Raw genomic sequence first — 20,257 nt, 5'->3', positions numbered from 1 at the left:
TTATGTCCAGATATCTACTGTGCATTGGGTAGCTGCTGTACACCATGGAAATACTTCCCACTGACTTCCTCCAAGAGCTCTGCTTTCAGGTTTCCCCCATCTATCGGATATCACTACCTCTAGGAAGCTTTCTGGCTGGATCAATCAAGAGTGTGGCTAGACTGAGCTGAAACACAGGAAATGACGGTTGTCAGGTGGTAGCAGGGCAGATTTAAGCTGTGACTGTCCAAGAAGAAAAGCCAAGGGAAGGGAAGCTAGGCCAGAATACCTATTCCTTTAAAGAAACGCCAAGGGAAGACACTACTAGAGACAGCAGACTTTGACCAAGGACAGAGCTGGGAACAAGAACAACCCAGAAGGATCATCCCCTAAAGCCCTCGTCCATCTGGACACTGACTCAGGAGGGCCGAGGAAAACAGAACGGAGGAGGGAAGGAGAGACATCTAGCAATGGCTGGAGACATTGTTAGTCGTCCTAACTGTGGGACTCTACTGGCATCTAGCAGGTGGGGAGCAGGGATACTGCTAAATATCCTACACCACTCAGGATAGCCTTCTCATACAAAAGTAAAGTGGTCCAAAATGTGAACAGTGCCACACTGTTGAAATGCCCTGCTTAAGGGAAAATTAAGGGACTCCTGGAGTCTCCAGGAGTGCCATGGACTGGACTTAGAAGGCTGAAACATCCAAGACTACACTGTCATTATTGCCACCATGAGCACCCATAGCAATGGCCACTGGTCAGGCCACTAGAAAACATACACAGTTACCTAGGCCACGACCACTACCTAAACATACAATTGGTAGAGCTACAGTCACATAATTGAATCCCAGCCACTGAGTGAGCTGGAGAAGCAAGTGCCCTCCCTCAAGTGTTTTGTGTTTTTGTTTTCTAAACCCACCCTCCCACCCACCACTAGGTGTGGTGACACACACCTTTAATCTCAGAATTAATCTCTGTGAGTTTGAGGTCAGCCTGGTCTGCAGAGTGAGTTCCAGGACAGTCTGAGCTACATAGTGAGACCCTGTCTCAAAGAAACAACCAACCAAACAACAACAAAATCACAGAAAAGAAAGACAGGTCCACAGCCAAGTTGACCTGGTTCCTTAGAAGTTCTTCCTTCAGTTAAAGGAAGAAGCATTTTCCTTGCAAAGCCATCAACCACAACCTCTCTCAAAGAGGAAGGGAACAGGGAGGACCCTCATGGCTGCCTCTGGCCCCTAGTCCCACAACACGAGCACAGGTTCAATCGATGATGGGTAGATCTCATCCTTTCCATAGGCCAGGAAGTCCCAGACTCTAGTGCTGTCATATCATAGAAACCTCACAGGAATTGGCTAGGTCATACAGCTGGAAAGGGACAGGCTGGGAATGCAGCCCAGGTCTCTTGGGCCAGCTGTGTATCTCTTCTGCATCAGATAAGCATTTCTATGGGAAAACTTCTCCAGCCCTCCTCCCGACTACTTCTCATCCCCATACTTTTCCTGCATGACTGTTGAGATGCAGGCTACTCTGGGACCTTCCAAGAAGCCTCCCCAACACCTGGCTTCCCTCTGCTGTGCTGGCCAGTAGAAAGGCAAGCCTCCAAGGATGTAGGTTAGAGCTTGGCAGAGGATTCAGACATCATCCAATTGATTTTACCAATGAAGGCACAGCTCAGGGAAGAAAGAGAGTAGGCCAAGGTCAGTCGGGCTAAGGCTCAGGTCTCGCCACCACTGTCAGCAGTAAGAGGAAGAGTGTTCCTGAAGGTAGGGGTATGGCTGGGGATGACACAGGGATGGTGGGTGTCTCCATGCCTTTAAGGGATACATTTTGGCTTGACAAGATCGAAGAGGTAGCACTGTAATTTCAATAGAGGCAAGGCAGCCACCTGCTTTGGAATTCATAGAGACCAGGCTGCCCTCCGAGGGCCTAACTCCTGCCATAGCTCCCTGCCCTGTGGCCATGAGACTCTGCTTGAACCCTGAACTGAGAAGCCCACCATCTGGTCAGCGCAGTTTACAGTAGTCCCATTACCAAGCCAGCTTCCTGTAACCTGTCCCCTATAACATCACCCCCCACACAGGCTCTAGCTTTAGCAGTAGAGAGAACAAGTTGATTGTCCCCTGAACCAGCTCAGTGACTGTCCCCAGTTATCTGAGACTAGAGATCATGTTCTTTTAAGGTCTCCTTGAAATAAACACCCTCCCAGGACACTTCTGGGTCCCCTCCAAACTGATCCCTTATGAAGGGCAGCAGTGAGTGAATGAGAGGCCTAAACCTCTTGTTTCTTGTTCTTGTTTCTCTGCAATGCAAAGGCCTGGGGCTCCCTCCTGATGAGGCAGAAACATACTCCAGGCTGGTCCTGCCGCTTCTAGAAGCTCCTGGTGTCCTTACAGCCTCCTCGTCAGTCTTGGTGAGGCCAATGAATTTGCTGCCTTTTAGCGTTGCTCTGCAGAGAGCTGGAATGGTGATAGGCAGTCCAGGAATACAGTGAGGCCAGCTACAAGCATGACACCTTCACCTGTAATTCAGAGCCAGATTCTACCGCTTCCTCACAAAGGCCAGCAGCTGGCCTGCAACTCTCACCAAGAGGATCCAGACCAGGAGTCCCTCAGCCAGCCTCCCCCAACAGCTTCTCTGCAAGCTCCTGTCTACAGAACAGTGTCCTCTCAAGACCCCTTGGTGTGCCCTAAGATCCCAGAGGCTCAGTCTTTTTGGCCAAGGCTCAGACCCAGCTCCTGAGGACTCAGCAAACATAGGGTCTCCATCCGGAAGTGGCTGGTGCTCACCATGGTGCTTGATGCTGCTATACCACAGCCACACGGCTGCGACTCTTCTGACTGGCCTCTTGATGATCCCTTAGGTCCCAAACTGCTCCAGGGCTACAATTCAGACTGAGATCTTGAGATTCTTGGGCCTTTTCGGATCTCTTTCCGCTTCTCCTCCTTCTTCCGGCGTTTTTCTTCTTCCCTCAAGGCCTTCTGGAAAGGGTCAGTGCTAGGAATGAACTGAGAGAGCAGAGTGATTTGATTTAGTCTAGGAGTAGCAAAGAGTTTCCTCCGAGCTAACTCTTGGAATGTTAAACAAGAAGGTTCCAGGAGAAGGCCCTGCCCTTAGGGAGTCTCAGACAAGGAATCAGATGAAAGGGCTCAAGGAAATGCTGACTAGATCTTGAGATAATCAGGGGCTTGACAGGCAGATAGGGGAGACAGGAGATGTCAGCCGAGGCATGAACTGGAAAACAAATACTCTCTTCCAGGAAGAGGGAGCAGTGTGGCTCTTGGAATAGCTGCCTGACACCCTTCCGGAGCGAGGCAAGCTGGAGTCCTAGGCGACAGGTGCTGCCTCCTGTGCACAGGGGACAGTGTGCCCACACAGGGGACAGTGTGCCCACACAGGGGACAGTGTGCTCACACAGGGGGACACAGGAGCAAAGCGGATCAGAAGGGAAAGAGATGGGAAGGCCAGGCAGACAGAGATGGGAGAGGACAAGGATTTGGGGGCAACTTCAACTTCAACCCCAGGTCATGACTCTTCTCCCTCCATCCTTTCCAGAAGTCTCCCCTAACCCACAGCTTCTGCTGGTCTCTGTGGCTAATTACTATCAAACCTGCATCTCTGTGTCTGTTTGTCTGTCACAGACCGTGGTTCCCATGACTACACTCCTGCAGGCCTTGAACATGCTGTGGCCTAGGCCCAGAATGCCCTTCCCAGGCCTGTCGGTTTCATCTCGTTTGCTCCAATTCCGCTACCACTGCCCTTGGGACCTCTTCCATGGCTGCCTCCTCAGTGGCATCTGCCTCTTCACTGGCACCCTCTCTTCAACTTTGTACTAATTTATTCTTGTGCTTCTCCTTTGTGGTCACCTACTTTGTGATTGTCACCTACAACAGCATGCATGTCTCATGAAGACGGAATGTTGGTATGGGTGTTGTGTTCCACTATGTCCCAAGCACAGAGCACCATAACAGCATTCAGTGTTTTTCATTCATTTCTAACAGAATGAATGAATGGCTCAGTAGACTATAAACACAAAAGGATCCGAAACTTAGGTTGTGAAATATGCCCCTTTTATGTATTCTTAGGACAAAATTGACAAGTGTGATCAAGGTAGGCGTTAAAAACAAACTAAGAGTGCCACCTTGTGGCATAACCTACCTGCCACATAAGTAGTCCGTGCCTCTGGGAAAAGGGGGACGTCCCAAGAGTGGTCTGAGACAGGAATGATGTGTTCAGGCCACACAGCTAATGGAACGCCCAACTAACTAGGACTAATCCAACCAGGCATCCCACTCATCTCCCAGATACCTACCATTCTTGTCTCACAAGAGAATCTTCTCACTAAGAGGTCCATGCTGAATACAAAAAAAAGTGGGCAGGCTGGGGATCATCTTACATTATGTATAAAGCCCTGGGTTTAAGTCCCAGTAGGGGAAGGAGGGGAGCGAGGATTGGTAAAACTATCAGGATCATCCCAGCCAACAAGAAGGAAATTATATTGCTCCTATGGTCATGTCTAAGAGCATATCATAATGTTACAGTAAATTTATCCTGGAATTTAGCTGACTCGCCCTCCTGTGGGACAGAGGCATATCTGACTGCAGGATGAGAAGCGCCTACTTGCAGAAATAAAGCATTTCCCTAGGTGCCCCCTTGTGGCAAAAAGAATCTCTCCAAGGCCCTGAGCACCTCTGCATGCACTGACTAGGTACACCTAGAATCAAGGTCTTGTCCAGGGCTACTTATCGGAGTTAAGATTACAGCATGCAGCCTTGAGGGGTGTACCACTGGGAAGGAGCAGCAGCTACTTTCAGGGGGAAACCATATTCCCTACCCTTGGCACAGAAAACAACTCTGGCTCAACAGGAACCTCAGAGGTTCTGCTAGATGTAAATAATCAGGCGTGGTCCACTGTGGTTCAGCTAGGTTCAAAACAAAGTTGCTGACCAGAAATTAGCAAACGTTGCAGGTGTGGCCGTTCATGGTAGCATATGCCTGGAATCCCAGCACTTGGGAGGTAAATGCAAGATCAGGAATTCAGGCTACCCTGGACTTCATAAGACCTTGTCTCAAAACAAACAAGGAAACAATAGAGAAACCCAGGAAGAGTTGCAGGTCTGGTTGCTATCTTTTAAAGGCCATGTGTCTAAAGTTGGCCCTTGACTGGCAGTTGGAAACCATAGTCTTGATCAGTAAGAGTGGTTCACTGTTCTCAAACTCTGTGAAATCAATATGGTTTATGGTAAGTTTCCTTCCAGCAGCTTGGAGTTTGGGTACTAGTTAGATACAGGGTACTCATATAACCAACTTCCAGTAAAAACCAGGGTACTAGGTCTCTAGTAAGTTGACAAAGCAAGCTCACACATGTTACAACTTGTTGCTAGGGGAATTAAATACATCTGTGACCACTGAGAGATAATATATACAGAAAGCTGGTTTCCCTGGACTTTGTCCCATGTGTCAAAGCTGGTGTCAAATTCCAGGGCTCAAGTGATTGTCCTAGTTAACCTCCCAAATAGCTGGGATCACATGTGCCACCACAATTGGCCAACAGGTCTCTATAACCTTGTAAAAACTCCCTTGTCCCACTAATATCTGAACCTTCTGAAAGGTCTAGGTGAAAGCAGCGGGTGACTAGAGAAAAGAGAAGTTATTGGTATCAGGATGGGACACATGAATAATTCAGCAATGACTCCAGCACCTAGGAATGGCTTGAGACTCTAGAAGGCCCAGAGAACAACACAGGGCAGACACTACTGACTGTCACTGGTGTGCAAATTCCCACCCACATGATGGAGACTCACATCGATACAGTCAGCCCTGAACGAGTCTGTGTCCCACCCCATCAAAGGTCTCCTCCGAGTACCTATGCACACACAAAGCATAGGACAGCCTTGCTTTATTCTCACGGACAAACTATGGCTGCCCTGAAACTCCCTCTGTAGACCAGGCTGGCTTTGAACTCAGAGATTCGCCTGCCTCTGCCTCCCGAGTACTGAGATCAAAGGCGTGTGCCACCACTGCCTGGCCTGTCTTTTATTCCTAATGCCTGAGCAGCCTTGGATTAAACCACACAGGCAACCTAGGTTAAAATTCTGCAGCTAAATACCCTCAATGCACTGAAAGGCAAACAATGTACTGAAGACTTAAAAGTGTAAAGTGGGAGAGAAAGGGCCACAGGAATGTCTACTCTCGGTGGATGATTGTTGCTTTGGGCCCATCTATTGCTTCCTAAAATTATTAACAAATACATTCAATGAGATTGGTAGGTAAAAATCTAAATTTCAGGTGGGTGTAATGGCTAATACATTAATTTTAGATGATATTCTGATGGTTCAAAATGAGACACACTAGTCCCCCCCAAGACTAGTTGAGTCAGGGACCCTGGGAACATGATAACTGCCGTCAGTTTTGCAGGTTGGCCTCACCCCAGCATTCAGAATAGTGTGGTGGCTTGTGCCTGTAATTTCAGCACTCAGAAGGCTAAGGCAGGAATGTAGAGAGTTCAAGGTCAACTGGGGTTATAGAGTAAGGCTGTCTTAAAAGTCAAATCAACAATCAAAAAGCAATACATCTAACTGCAGCTTCAATAAATGACATGGAACAAACTGAATGGATTTGGTCACTGCCTCTCAGATTGATCAGGCAGTAGGCTATTTGTGATTGGCACTGGGCACCATCCTATGTTCTTGCTGAGCATAGTAATGCAAAATCTGGTAAGTTCTCTAGTTGGATTAATAACTGTTCTAAGGCATTTTTAGTCCAGCCTGGCCTAAATTCACTATATAGCCAAGGTGGCCTCTTGCTCCAGCCTCCTGAGTGCTGGGGTTACAGGCGAGCACCACTATACCTCCCTTCTAGCAACTTGACCCAGACCACTTTTCAGGGTTATTTTTTGCAGAGAGACTAATCTTGGAAGGTTGAGGAATCATTCCCAGGACAAAGCATCAATCTGTTTAATTTGTCATGAAGAAAGATGGCTAACTTTCCAAGCACAGCGGTCTGCAGGTATAATGCAAACCCACTGCATGCACAACACCTGCCCGGTTTCCACGGAAAGACCTGGAAGAACAAGGGTTCCTGAGACCATGAGCCCAACAGTCTAGCTCCCGCTCTTGCTGCACTGAAGAGCGTCTGTGACCCGCTGACATCTGTCAACAGTGGCCGGCTACTTGGTCAGCCTGCAAGCCGTACCACCTCGGCCGCGTCATCCTCACGCCCCTCTCTACACAGGCATCCGTCCTAGTTTCCTAGGCATGGGAGGGGCCCTTCCTCCCAGCCCTGCTTGGCCCTGCCCTGCTCCCTCTGCTCCCTCCCCCCGTATGTGTCACCATCTGTTTTCTCAAACTGCAGCTGTTAGCCCCCAGAGCCAAGTTTAGAACTCTAGATGAAAGAAAGGCATGTGTAGGAGTAAGAACAGAAGCCCCAGGGTACCGGTATCAGAGGCTCGAAGCAGGGAAGAATGTGGTCTGACCTCACCTGGTCACTCTCACATTCACAACTTGGGGTACACAGTGTGCGATGAGATAAAGATCAGAGTCTCAGGAGTCCCCCCCAATCTCCACTCCACTTCCAGCTATGGTACACATTTAGGGAGGAACAGTGACTTGAGGAACGGTTTCTGGATCCATATTCTTGGAGTATCGGGTTCCAGGTTCAAAGCTCTCACAGCCTTCCCTAGGCCGTAGCCCCTGCAGACCCAGCCTCCCATGCCCATCAGACAGAAAGCAAACAGTTGCCGGCCCCAGCAGCTCACCTCTGCCGGTCTATTTTAAATGGGTTCTGGAAGTCAGAGTCTTTCTCAGTGATCCCCAGCTCCTGGGCCATCTGTGAATGAAAAAGCTCGTCATCCTCTTCCGCCTTCGGCTCCTGATTGCCAGAGAGCCATTCCTACCATGCAGGGACTTAAGCCTCAGACCCTGGGCCAGATGTAGGCTAAAAACAATCCCTAGGGACCCTCCAGGTCAGCACAGAACCCCTTGAATTAGGCCTCCATGACCCAAAGTGCCCTGAAATACACAAACAAACGTAGCTAAGTATTCCCGACCAAGGATAACGGATAAGGCCAACCACAGACAGATGTGAGGCCGCCAGCCCACCACGTGACAGGGCTCCCGGCCCTCTTACCAGTCCTTACCAGGTTGAGGATGGGTGAGTGGGGCCCCTGGTCAAAGACGCCCGTCTGATTGCAGAAGCTGATGCCCCAGCGGATGAGGAGGTTCCAGTTGGAATTGTGGTCAAAGTAGTGGTGTACGATCTTCGGGAAGCGCAGTACCACATCACCAAAGAAGGCTGTGTTCTCCACCACGTGGGAGAAAGCTGGCAAGAGGATCTCAGTGAGTCGTCGGGGTTAGTTGCTCTTCTCCTCTGTCCACCTAGCTGGCCCCAGACCTCCTCCAGGAATGGAGGCATTTACTAAACCCACCAATCAGAGAAGGGTTGGCACCCACTGAGACAGGCTGTTCATTGCATGTGCAGTATGTGCCAGAGTCTTCTACCCCACTGACGGACTTCAGAGGGAGAGACAACTGCTGCTCCTGTTTTACAGACTGCGTTGGTTAGGTGTTTGTTTTGTTTGTTGTTGGATTTTTTTTTTTTTTTCAACTTGACATAAGCTAGAGTCATCTGGGAAGAAGGAACCTCAGAGAACTGCTTCTATCAGAACTGGTCTGTGGGCATATCTGTGGGGCATTTTCTTGCTGAGGATTAATGTGAGGACCCAGCCTACTGTGGGTGCCACCTGTGAGCTACCCTGGCTTATACAAGAAAGCAGGCTGAGCAAACCATGCGGAACAAGCCAGTAAGCTGCACCCCTCCATGGTCTCTCCGTCAGTTCCTGCCTTGGCTTTCCTCAATGATGGACTGTGATCCGGAAGCAAAAAGAAACCCTTTCCCACCCCCTCACCCCAAGTTGATTCTGGTCAAGGTGTTTATCACAGGAACAGGAGCAAACCTGGACACAGATAGGAAACTGGTGCTTACTAACTGATGAGGGTCAAACCAGGCTGCAAACCTGGGAATGTGTTCAGACTCACAACTTGCTGCTGGGAAGACTCACTTGCTGAAGTCAGGCACAGCAGTGCATTGGGCAGTCCAAAACCAGGGCTCAGGAATTCAAGGTTATCCTTGGTTATAGAGTCATGGGACCAGCCTGGGCTACATAAAATCCTAGGTATTCCCTTGTTTTGGGGGAAAAAAAAATCCATTTACTTTGTGACTCGGAGATGGGCATTGTTTTGTACAAAGATGCCAACTCCCCAGCCGTGGAACTCAGTGTCCAGAGTGTGTCTTGGTGTTAACTGTCTGTGCAGGGTCAGTTCTGTCAGGATGGCCAGCAGAGAGTTGTAGTAGTTTTGTTTAAAATATTCTTTCCATTTAATTTTGTTTCTTTTTGCTTGATGGGGGGGGGGGGGGTCCCCATGCAGCCCAAGTAGGACTGAGACCTATTATGTAACTGAGGATAGCCTTGAACTCCTAACTCTGTCTCTACCCACCAAGAGCTGGGATTACAGGTGTGCACACCATAACTAGCTTTAATTTTCTATTAAGTTCCCCCCCCCACCTCTCGTGTCTTTGTGTGACCAAAGGCTAACCTAAAACTCAGTATGTAGCTCAGGTTGGCCTTGATTTCATGATCTTTCTTCTAAAAGTTAGGATTATAGGTGTGAGCCCTTCCTTTAAAATGGCTAACTGCTTTAATCCCAGCACTCGGAGCAGAGCAGGCGATCTGTGATTCGAGCAGCCTGGCTACAAGTGAGCTCAGAAAGCGCAAAGCTAACAGAGAAACGTCTCGAAAAACAAAAAAAAAAAAAAAAAAAAATGGCTAACTGATAAACCTGTCTGGGTTGGACAATGGCCTTTGACAAAAGAGAAGCTACAAGCTTTAGAACAGCTGGTTCAAGAGCAGTTAAATGCTCAACACACTGAAGAATCTACCAGCCCTTGGAATTATCCTCTATTTGTTATTTAAAAAAAAAAAAAAAGTCTAGTAATTGGAATGCTGACAGATCTGAGAGCTATTAATAAAGTAATCCAGCCTATGGGCTCCCTACAGAATTGGATACCCTTGCCCTCTCTGTTACCCAAAGAATGGCCTATAATAGTTATTGACTTAGAAGACTGTTTCTTTACCACACCTTTATAAGAAAATGATAGAGTAAAATTTGCCATCACAGTACCTAATTATAACAATTCCCAGGCAGTCAAGAGAAGGCATATCAATGGAAGGTCCTCCCACAGGGAATGTTAAACAGCCCTACCCTATGCCAATATTTTGTGCAAAAACTATTGGAGACAATTCGTGTGAAATTTCCACAATCCATAATTTATCATTATATGAATGATATCTTATTAGTTGATCCAAAGTTAGGCACCTTAGAAAGCATATTTAAAGAAGTAAGAAAAGTTTTGCCTCACTGGGGATTACAAATGAATCTACTCCATTCTGTAATCATGAGTGTATTTCCTCAATTTATATTTTAATAAATTCTGTTACCCATTTAATAGACTCACATTGGTTGATCATAATAATTTAAGACCAACCTGGTCTACATATCAAGTTCTAGGATAGCCAAGGTTACATAGTAAGAAAAAAAAAAAAAAAAAAAAACCATGAACTGTTGGTAGGCATGAGTGAGGAGAGGATAAAGGGACATGAAACATCCCGTCATCTTACTTGTTTTTCTCACCTGGTCTGAAAAGGGACTTAAGGAGTTTGGGTTTTTTCCTATAGTAGCGAAGCGTGCTGGCAATCACACTCACTCAGCTATTTGATAGGCCTCAGTCACTTCTTCCAATGGGAACAATCCCTATTGAACAATCCCCAAAAGTGACTGGCAGACTCTGCCCTGGCCCTTGGAGCGGTGGTAGGCAGACTCTTCTCTAGTTCCCCTGCCCTAACCACAGAAGAACATAAAGGAATATGTGCTAAGGACAGAAAAATTCTGTAATTATGAGTGGCTCCAGATTCCAGAAATGTTTAAGAACCATAGACTAGGCCAACTCTTCAGGTGTCACATGAGGATATTCCCAGGAACAAATGATAAGAACAGAGAAGGACCAGCTAGAGAATACTAGGGTGGCAGGGAGCCAAGTGAAGTGTTGGGGAGACCATACCATCTTTCAGCTTCTCATCCTGGGGGAAGGGCCCGTCTGGGAGCACATCTGCAGCAGTGAGCACTGTCCGGGAGTCCTCCAGCACCTGAAGGAATCCCGGGTCAGCTGAGTGGCTCTGTGGAGACCTTCACAGCCTCGCTCCATCTCGTTACCTGAATCCCACTCTAATTCTTCTGGTTAGACAGTTCATATTCCCTCCTTGAACACTATCCCCTCAGAGAACTCCTATTCATCCATCAGCGCACAAATCCAAGCCCTGCCCTGCTGTGAGCTGCCCTGTCCCCCGACACACCTTAAAGAGCCCCTTGAGCATGACGTCAAGGATCTTGTACTGCTGGTGGATGTCGTTCAGTTGTGCCAAGTTCTTCAGTGCCAGCAACTGCTCCCGCCGCTTCACCTCAAACATCTTCTTGTCTGAGCACCATGAAGTTAAGGGATGAGCACAAGAGCCCTACCTGGACAATGCAGTGGCCCTGACCCAGAGGGCCCCTTCCTAACCTGTACCCCTAAAAGCCGTGGATGGCCGTGGCCAGATGCCCCCTGGGAAGAGACTGCTTGTGTAGCATATAGGTCCCGTAACGTACCATTTCTCAAAGAGCGGGATCCCAGCACTCGGAGACCTGGCACCTACCCTTCCATTCTGTGTCTCCCTGTCATCTCTCACAATCCTCCATGCTCCAGGACCTCCAGCCATCTGCTCAGACCGTAACCTCAGCCTGAGATGCCCCCACCGTTCTCTCTTGCTCAGAAGGTACACAGCACAGTGTTTCCCCCATGACCTCCTGTATCCACCAGAGCCTCGACCACAGCGAAGAAAGGCCATTCGTTCAGATGTTGTGGTGGTTTAAATGAGAATGGACCCCATAAGTCATATTGAAATGTTTGGTTCCCAGTTTGTTGGATCCTTTAGGAAGGATGAGGAGGTGGACATGTGACCATGTTAGAGGTGTGCCACTAGAGATGGGCTTTGAGGTTTCAAAGTCCACACCAGGCCCACTCTCTTTCTCTCTGCCTCCAGCCTCAGGATATAAGCTCTCAGCTACTGCTCTAGCACCATGGCTGCCTGTCTGCTGCCATGCTTCCCACCATGACGATCAAAGACTAACCCTCTGAGACTGTAAGCAGCCTTGGTCATGGTTTCTCCACAGCAACAGAACAGTAACTAAGACACATGCTTTCTCCTTCTAGCTCTGTGGATGTCTCAAAATCAGGGACGATCTTGTCTCATCCTTATGCTGCCAAGGCATGGCTCAGAGGACCAGTGTCAAGACAAGCTAGCAATCCAAAGTTCTGGAGGACCCACCTGGGGTCTTACCAGTCAGGTGCTACACACATACACTCCTCACTGCGCCTTGCAGATCTGAGAGATGGACCCAAACTTCAGTTAACATACAGGGGAACCGGCTCAGGAGAAAACTGACCTGCTCACAGTCTAGCTAGAGCTTGTTTCCTCTCCCTCCCATTCTTACCAACTCTGTCTGCTCATCTCTGGAACTCCCCCCAAAGGAGTTATGGGTGCTGAGAGACCTCCTTTACCAGCCCATCAAAGACAGCCCATCCACCCCACCCAATCCCTAAAGAGATACAAATCTTGAGGCTCGGGTCCAGGGTGCTCTTTAGGGTGCCTGTGACTTCTGTGCCAGACAACAGCAGGACAAAGAAGGACACCAGGAACTGACGAAGGCCCATATCTGAGACTCTGGAGCTAGAGGAACAAACCAAAGAAGGCAAGCGAGTTCAGTGCAAAAGCAACTTCCCCAGACATGGCCCGACCTCCAAATCCCAAGAATCCAGCTCTGGAAAGAAAGCCCTGAAGATCTAGTCAGGGCTGGTGACTAGCAGGCACACAATGTAGGCCTAGAGGATTGTAGGAGAAAGAGAGACTTTAGCAATGCTTATCATACAGGATAGGGACCAACTGAGACTAGAGTGCAGGTTGGGGTCTTGACCACATCTGCCTTTGTTCCTGAGCAATTGTCCCAGCTTTCTAAACCAAAGCTTCCTTACCTGTAAAACAGGGCTTAGGAGGTCTCTTTCCTGAGGCAGAGAGGCAGGTCTGGATGATGTACTATGTCTGGAGGAATGCCCATAGCATTCCTCTTAATTCCCTGGCCCTAGCCTCCTAGGAGGGTCAACCAGGAAGTCTCAGGCCGTGAAACAGTATGTAAAACTTGTGTGGTTTCCTGTCCTCCAACTTCTTCCGACATCAGAAAGAAAGAGGGACACAGGGTGGGAAGGGAAGTGGGGAACTCTTGGAGATTACCACTCACTCACACGGGAACCACAGGAACCACATGCAACGTCTGTTCCTATTCCAACAGCCCAGGAAGTCCTAGAGCCAGGAACAGACACTGTAAGTATGGCAAGCCAAACACCCTGTACTCGGCCCCTTGTGTAAGAGACAAATCGACAAATACACGAGTATATATATTTTTAAAAAGAGAGAGAAAGACGGGACTAGGGAGATGATTCTGTTGGTAAAGTTGGAAGCATGAGGACCTGCGTCTGATCTCCAGCCTCCATGTACAAGCTGGGCACAGTGCATGTTTGTGGTCCTAGAGCTGGAGACAGAACTATCCCTAGGGCTCACTGACCAACTAGTCTGGCTGAATCTAGGAGCTCCAGGTTCAGTGAAAGATCCTGTCTCAACAACAGGGCAGAGAACAATTAAGGAAGAGATTTGACATTGATCTCTGGCCTCCACATGCACAGAGAGAGGCGCGCACACATGAACACATACACAATTTAAAAAGAAAATGATGAGAGGAAGCTGATCGGTGCAACAGTAAAAAGTGGGGGCCAGTAGTAGTGAGTGCTCATGACTGTAAGCCCACCACTCGGGAGGCTGAGGCAGGAGAACCTCCTTACGTTTGAGACTAACCTAGGCTACAAGGTGAGATCTTGTCTAAAACTCCAAAATGGATAGAATAGGGGTGGAAGAAGAAAGTCAACAGAGGCCTCAGACTCAGATACCCAGTTTTACTAATGTGGAAACTAAGGGACAAAAATAAACGCACGAATGAATGAATGAAGTGGCTGTCCTGAGTCTCACACTTGTTCCTAGACTGAGCCCAAAGTCCGATTCTCAGTTCAGTGTACCGTCTCTTGTCTCTAAATAGTCACAGGGCACTGCATATCAGAGCTGGCCATACGCCAGCCCCAAGTTTGAGTTGCTCGGTGAGAGGCCCTTAGGGAACCTCTACCTCGACTTAGACAGGACAGTTGAAGCCTAGAGGACTCCAAGATCATCCAGGACCCTCCACCTTCCGCTTCACGTTCCAGGACCCAAGGGAACCTGAACCAGGCCATAGCAAAACTTAGCTAAACAGAAATTTACCACACAAACTAAGATATTCAAGCAGGACAAACGTGAGAAAGGAAAGAAAGAGGCGGACTGTGGGGACAGGTCTGGTTTTCTTGACTGTAACTCTACTATTCGGCTTCTAAAGCTCACTTCTGTCCAGAGCGTCCCCAGAGCTCTTTCAGGCTCAGCAAGCGACTCTGAACTCGTTTTGAAGAGCTAGAGGTAGTGGCCGGCCGCTGGTTGGTTCCAAACCTTGGGACGTCCGAGGGGCTAAGGGAGCCCTTGCTAGAGGTGTCGGAGTCTCGCAACCCGGACGCAGTGCGGGGGGCTCCGCACTCCCCTCCCAAGAAGCCGATCTGCACCCCCACCACCACCTACCGGGACCGGCGGTGCAAGGAGGCGAGGGCAGCCCCTCCGCGTGTAGCTCAACTGCCGGACGCCCCTCCGCGTGCAGCTCAACTGCCGGACGCAGCCAACTCCGCGGAAAGCGCCGAACTCCGGAGCACCTAGCCAGCCGCGCTAGGAGACGGACCAGCGGCCGTCCCACCCACTGCGCTACTCCGGACCAATGAGAGCGGGCCGCGACCGCCGCGCTCCGCTGACTTCACTTCCGGCCCCGCCCCGGCTGGGCTCCGGTGCCTGTCGCCCCAGCTGTCAGCCCCGGCGTGGTCCCGTCGAAGGTGTCGCTCGGCGCGACAGGGCTCGTTTCTGGTCGAGTTGGAGGAAGTTAAGCTGCGGCGGGGCCTTTACTTTGCATAAAGCGCGTCAGCAAACCCCGGCCCGAAACTCTGGCTGCCCGGGCGCTGTAAGTGCCAAGCCTGATGTCTCAACTGAGCCGTCTTTAAACCGCAGTTCACAAGATCCAAAGAAGTTTTTACAGGAACCAGCAGAATCCGCAGCGCGGACCGCGGGCACCACCTACTTGCCCCTCCAGTCCACTAATTTCTAAACCAGAGTTCTCCGTCTGTTCATACATCTTCAGTTTTGCTCGGGGTTGGGGGGGCGGGGCGGGTGTCAGGACAGCTAGATACGGAGAAGACAGGTGGAGTGGTCAGTTAGAACACGGTGCCCAGGCTGGACTGATAGACAAACAGATGTGCGCAGAGTTGTCTGCCAGCAGCCAGCGACATTGGGTACAGGAAAGGACTTTGAGGGGGCTGGCTGGAGCCAGGAGAGCTGAGACAGATTTGCTCAGCGAGGCAGGCTGAGGGTTTGATTTTTCTTTGCCTGAGATTTCAACCTCTCCCCATGACTATTTGAGGTAAAGTACCTCTCCAAGTTGCAAGCACAAGGCCTTTCTCTGCCCTCCCAGCTCAGGGACCTCCTCGTGTCCTCTACCAAACTACTATGAGGCACTCTGCACATGCTCCTTAAATGCTATCTCCATTCTGTCTCTCTCCACCCTCTGTGGAAACAACCCAGTGTCCGACTGACCAGCTGTGGAACAAGTTCCAGAAAGATGAGTTCAGAACGAAAGCCCACACAGGAATGCGAATGCCTTGTTTTATTTCCTGATTCCATTTTTCCACGGTGGAGTAAAATGGGTCCAGATGAATGACTGAGATTGTCATTTTTCTATCAACAATTGTCCTGAATTTGTCTGCAGGTCTTCTTTCTGTGTCTGGACCTTTATATCCTTAAGGCTCAGCCTCTGATGTGGGACAGGGAGACATACACACCTCCAAGGCAGCTGGTACGCAACATGAGAGGAGAATAGAAGAGAGAGGGAGCTAAAGGGGCAGGGGAGGGAATATCACACTTCCAGAACCCCAAAAGGGCAAGAATTGTCGGATAAGAGCATGGATGCCGGGCTGGAGAGATGGATCAGCAGTTAAGAGCACTGGATGTTCTTCCAGAGAACTCGGTTCAATTCCCAGCACCCACATTGGTGGCACACAACTGTCTGTAACTTCAGTTCCAGGGGATCTGACACCTTCACACAGACATACATGCAGACAAAACCCAAATGCACATAAAGTAGAAATACATTATTTTTTTAAAAAGCATTGATGCTTCTAAATTTTTGAACAGAAACTATAATGTCTCCAGCACAACACAACCTAGACAACTCTGGCCTCCAGGACAGCCAGGCTTTATTCTCCCCTGCCCCTTTCTCCTCTCCTCCCCCCCCATTTTTTGAGACAGGGTTTCTCTGTGTAACAGCCCTGGCTGTTCTAGAACTCTCTCTGTAGACCAAGCTGACCTTGAACTCACAGAGCTCTGCCTTCCTCTCCTGAGTGCTGAGATTAATATCTCTCTCTCCTTTCTCTCTCTGACAAGGTATTGCTATGTAGCCCAGGCTGGCATGAAAATTTAAGGTCCTCTTGCTTCAGCTTCCTGAGTGCTGGGATTTACAGGTATGTGCTACCATGACTGGTCTCAACCCCAGGCTTTCTTAGGACTTATCACTCACCAGCCCTCCCTACTTGGACTGGGGAAAAGCATAATGCTACAGCCTTCACAGCCTTGATGATGTTGCCCAGGCCAAAGCCCCCAGATGCAAGAAAGGATACAGCATGTCTTGAAGGGGTGGCTGGGCTGGGAGGGCGCTGGAGGGAAGGCCCTCCAAGAGGTCTGCAAGGTCTGGATTGTATTGTGGTCAGTCAGGAGACCCACATTCTGGACCTATGGGAGAAGGGACAGGAAAGACAGGCCTCTCTAACTGTCCCCCACCACTTATATTCTTGACTTCCCAATGGCTTAAGTGGCCAGAGCTTCCACCCTCCGCAGAGAAGATGGTCTTGAGGGTCTGGCCTCATATAACTGCATAGCATCCTTTTTCTACTCACCTGCAGGAAGAAGCCATGCAGGGCCTTGAGTGTATCATTTGGGAGAGCTGACAGGTCAGTCAAAGCTGCACCTTGCAAAATAAGACCCACCTCTTCACGAGAGAGGACGTTGCTGCTCCGGTACTGCACAAACTAGCCCAGAAGAAAAGCCCCAAATGTCCGTAATTAGAGGAGATGCCGTTTCTGTGCATTGCTGTGCCCAGCACTGCGCGGGGAACATCATTCTAAAGTCTAGGGTCCTGCTTTTAGGCTCTGTACTGGTGAGAATGGGCGGGGCTGTCTCACAGGAGAACAGGGCAAATGAGGTAGGCTGCAGTCCTGGGAGAGCTGGCCTCGGTGACTCCTGCACATCAAGCTCCCTCCTCCAGCCTTGTACTGCAAACTCCTGGCCAAGATGAACTGATGTGTGGTTCCTGTCGCCTCCCTGATGTGCTCTTGACCCTCCTACACTCACCTCTCTTCCTAGACTTCTGCCTCCTTCTGCCTACGGATCCTTTGAGCTTCGGCTGAAACATCACCTACTCTTCACAAAAGCAATTACTGTTCTCTGCGTTTTCACCTCTGGTTTGTCTGTGGGGGAGCTTCCCGGTCACCCCTGAGCTTGTTCCTTTGTTCTTTATTCAACAAGAATTATTATGTGCCAAATACTCTACTATTCAAAATACCAAACTCAGTTATGCATTTACTTGTCTTTCTCCTTTCCTAGAATGAGGGACCTCTGGAGGCGGAGTATGTGGGTGGCTCCGCCACATCCTTAGTACCTAGACCTGTCATGTGGCAACAACCCCTGGTCACTGTTTCACGAAAGAAATAAGAGAAAATATGTCCTAAGGTTAGATGTCGCTATTCACAGCAAGTCCCTGGGCAGGTCTCTTGTAGCGTGAAGGCTACCCAACTCCTCTGCTCCTTGATAATTAGGGTCACCTAAAATACCGTCATGTTTTGGACCTCTTTAGCAGCACCCTGCTGATACCTTCCGACCACAGGACTATCCTTTCTGCACTTACCACAGTCAAAAGTCTTAATATCTCAGGTCTGAGGAAGGAATTATCTCCAGCATCCAAGAGGGTGAACAGCAAAAACCGATTCCAGGGCTGGGAGGCCACATGGAGTGCTGCAAGAAACATCAGTCCTCAAGTAGTTAATGCTGTTCTTCTAGAGACCCAGGAGCATGCCCAAGGAGGAGGCTTTCCTATTGGCTTAAAAAAAAAAAAAAAAAAGGCTGCCAGTTGCAGACTGGGTTCATGAGGTCTCTTGCCCTGGACTTCTACCCACCTATATGGACTCTCAGTGAGTCTGTCCCAAGACTAGGAGAGGTAGACAACTGAGGTGTCTGCTACTTCAGAGCACTGTGACTGGGTTAGGCATAGCGCTCGAACACTCTGACACTCAGTGCCCACATCTGTACAACGGGCGTGACAGTGTCCTCTCTCAGTGCTGTCAAAGCACTGAGGCAGGAGGATTACAGGGTTCATTCCCTCCCATCTTGATCATGGGAAAATAAGAGAATAAAGAAGGTTTCTACCCAGGTCGGGGCTCCTGGCATGCAGGTAGTCAAGCAAGGCTTCCAGACAGCCAACACAGGCTTGAGATAACAGAGGATCTTTCTGGGGGAGAAAAAAAAAACAAAAAACAGAAAAACAAAAACAGAATTAGGGTCAGGATTTATTTGTTTTTCTGAGACAGTATCTCATGTAGTCCAGTCTGGCCTCAAACTCCAGGATATATATATATGGCTTAGTTTTAATAAAGAAAATGTTGTTTTTAGTTATTTAGATTTCAGTTTTTCAGATAAAGAATTCAGTCCTGTAGATAATTTTTAAATGTTAGTCATCTGTCACATACAGAGCACAATGCTTCTATGAAGTAACACCTTTTTGTGAAGCATCCCTCTTTATTCTTCTAGAAACAGGTCTCACTATTATATACCTGGCTGACTTAGATTCTACTATGGAGATCTGGTTGACCTCAAACTTGTGGCAATTCTCCCGATTCTACTTCCCAAGTGCTACGATTAGGGGCACAACAAGGCACTCAGCTGTAACAAACTTAAAAAAAAAAAAGATTTATTTACTTCTATTTTATGTGTATACGTGTTTTGCCTATATGTAAGTCTATGCACACTATATGTGTGCCTGGTGCCCTCAGAGGTCAGAAGAGGGTGTTGCAGCCCATACAAGTGGAGTGACAGATGGATGTGAACGACCATGTGGCCGCTGAGAACTGAACCTGGATCCTCTGCATGAGCAGCCAGTGCTCTTAACCACTGAGCCATCTCTCCAGCCCCCAAAGATTTATTTATTTTTATTTTATATGTATGTGTGTGTGTGTGTGTGTGTGTGTGTGTGTGTGTGTGTGTGTGTGTGTATGAAAGCATACCATGTGAATACAGTGCCCACAGAGGCCAGAAAAGAGCATTTGATCTCTGGAACTGGAGTTACGGATGCTTGCCATCAACCATGTGAATGCTGGAAAGTGAACCCAGGTCCTCTGAAGAGGAAGGAGTACCCCAAAGCACTGACCGCCTCTCCAAACCACTAAGTTACTTTTTTTGAAAGAGTGATTTGTTTTAGAAAAGGAAATGAACCCTGGGATCCACTAATAGGTATCTAAAAGGTATCCTGAGTGTATCTAAACCAGTAGGTATCAATTATTTTTTCTCCTTTATCCAACAAAACTTTAAACTCTCACAAACACATGAAAAAATTCACTATCACCAGTCATTAGGGAGATGCAAATTAATACTACTATGAGATTGTCACTACACCCAGCAAGAGCTAAAATTAAAGACTGACAACCCTGTGAACTGTTTAGAAGTTTTCTCTGCCCTATGGCAGAAGAATCAGAGTAACTTAAAGACTCGTGTGCCATTGTGGTATTGAAAATGGAAGGACTGTGTCAGAAATAACTTGAACAACCTTCAAGAGCTGAAAGAGGCCCTTGGAACAGTTCACTTCCCCCTCAGAGCTCCCAGCCTGGCTAACACTGATTTTAGCCATGCGGATACCCCAGTGACCGAACTCTTGCTTAGTGTGTGAGAACCCTGGGCTTGACCCCTAAACTACAC

The 20,257-nt window shown here is 48.7% G+C and overlaps 2 protein-coding genes and 1 long non-coding RNA gene across 5 annotated transcripts in view; 1 reads left to right on the top strand and 2 right to left on the bottom strand.

The window, feature by feature from the left end:
• Positions 1 to 1,004: 1,004 nt before the first annotated feature.
• Ccdc134 (coiled-coil domain containing 134) lies at positions 1,005 to 14,956 on the bottom strand. 3 transcript variants are annotated; one of them, XM_028871239.2, is made up of 7 exons: positions 14,780 to 14,956; positions 12,684 to 12,802; positions 11,390 to 11,511; positions 11,098 to 11,182; positions 8,120 to 8,301; positions 7,739 to 7,809; positions 1,005 to 3,018 (listed from the first exon to the last, which is right to left on the bottom strand). In XM_028871239.2, exons 2-7 carry the CDS (start codon positions 12,784 to 12,786, stop codon positions 2,865 to 2,867), a joined length of 717 nt encoding a protein of 238 aa, XP_028727072.1. In that variant the 5' UTR covers positions 12,787 to 12,802; positions 14,780 to 14,956; the 3' UTR covers positions 1,005 to 2,864. The 3 variants fall into 3 exon arrangements, with proteins under 3 accessions (XP_028727072.1, XP_028727070.1, XP_037053591.1); XM_028871237.2 differs by having other exon boundaries at positions 2,865 to 2,990; XM_037197696.1 differs by lacking the exon at positions 14,780 to 14,956 and adding an exon at positions 13,372 to 14,761 and having other exon boundaries at positions 2,865 to 2,990.
• A 937-nt stretch (positions 14,957 to 15,893) lies between these two features.
• Positions 15,894 to 20,257, bottom strand: part of LOC114694314 (meiosis inhibitor protein 1) — a 42,964-nt gene continuing 38,600 nt past the window's right edge. Inside the window, 6 exon segments of the mRNA XM_028871236.2 lie at positions 15,894 to 16,091; positions 16,915 to 16,972; positions 16,975 to 17,026; positions 17,191 to 17,322; positions 18,198 to 18,304; positions 18,716 to 18,797. Coding sequence (XP_028727069.2) covers positions 16,046 to 16,091; positions 16,915 to 16,972; positions 16,975 to 17,026; positions 17,191 to 17,322; positions 18,198 to 18,304; positions 18,716 to 18,797 — 477 coding nt within the window. The 3' untranslated portion in view covers positions 15,894 to 16,045.
• On the top strand, positions 16,008 to 17,871 carry LOC119086379. Its single transcript, XR_005089653.1, has 2 exons — positions 16,008 to 16,094; positions 17,197 to 17,871. It is a non-coding gene; the product is annotated as an uncharacterized LOC119086379 (long non-coding RNA).

The sequence above is a fragment of the Peromyscus leucopus genome, chromosome 20 (assembly GCF_004664715.2).
Source record: "Peromyscus leucopus breed LL Stock chromosome 20, UCI_PerLeu_2.1, whole genome shotgun sequence".
In the NCBI taxonomy this organism is placed as follows: domain Eukaryota; kingdom Metazoa; phylum Chordata; class Mammalia; order Rodentia; family Cricetidae; genus Peromyscus; species Peromyscus leucopus.
Note: the sequence above shows the minus strand (reverse complement) of the source record. Positions and strands in the feature narration are given on the sequence as shown.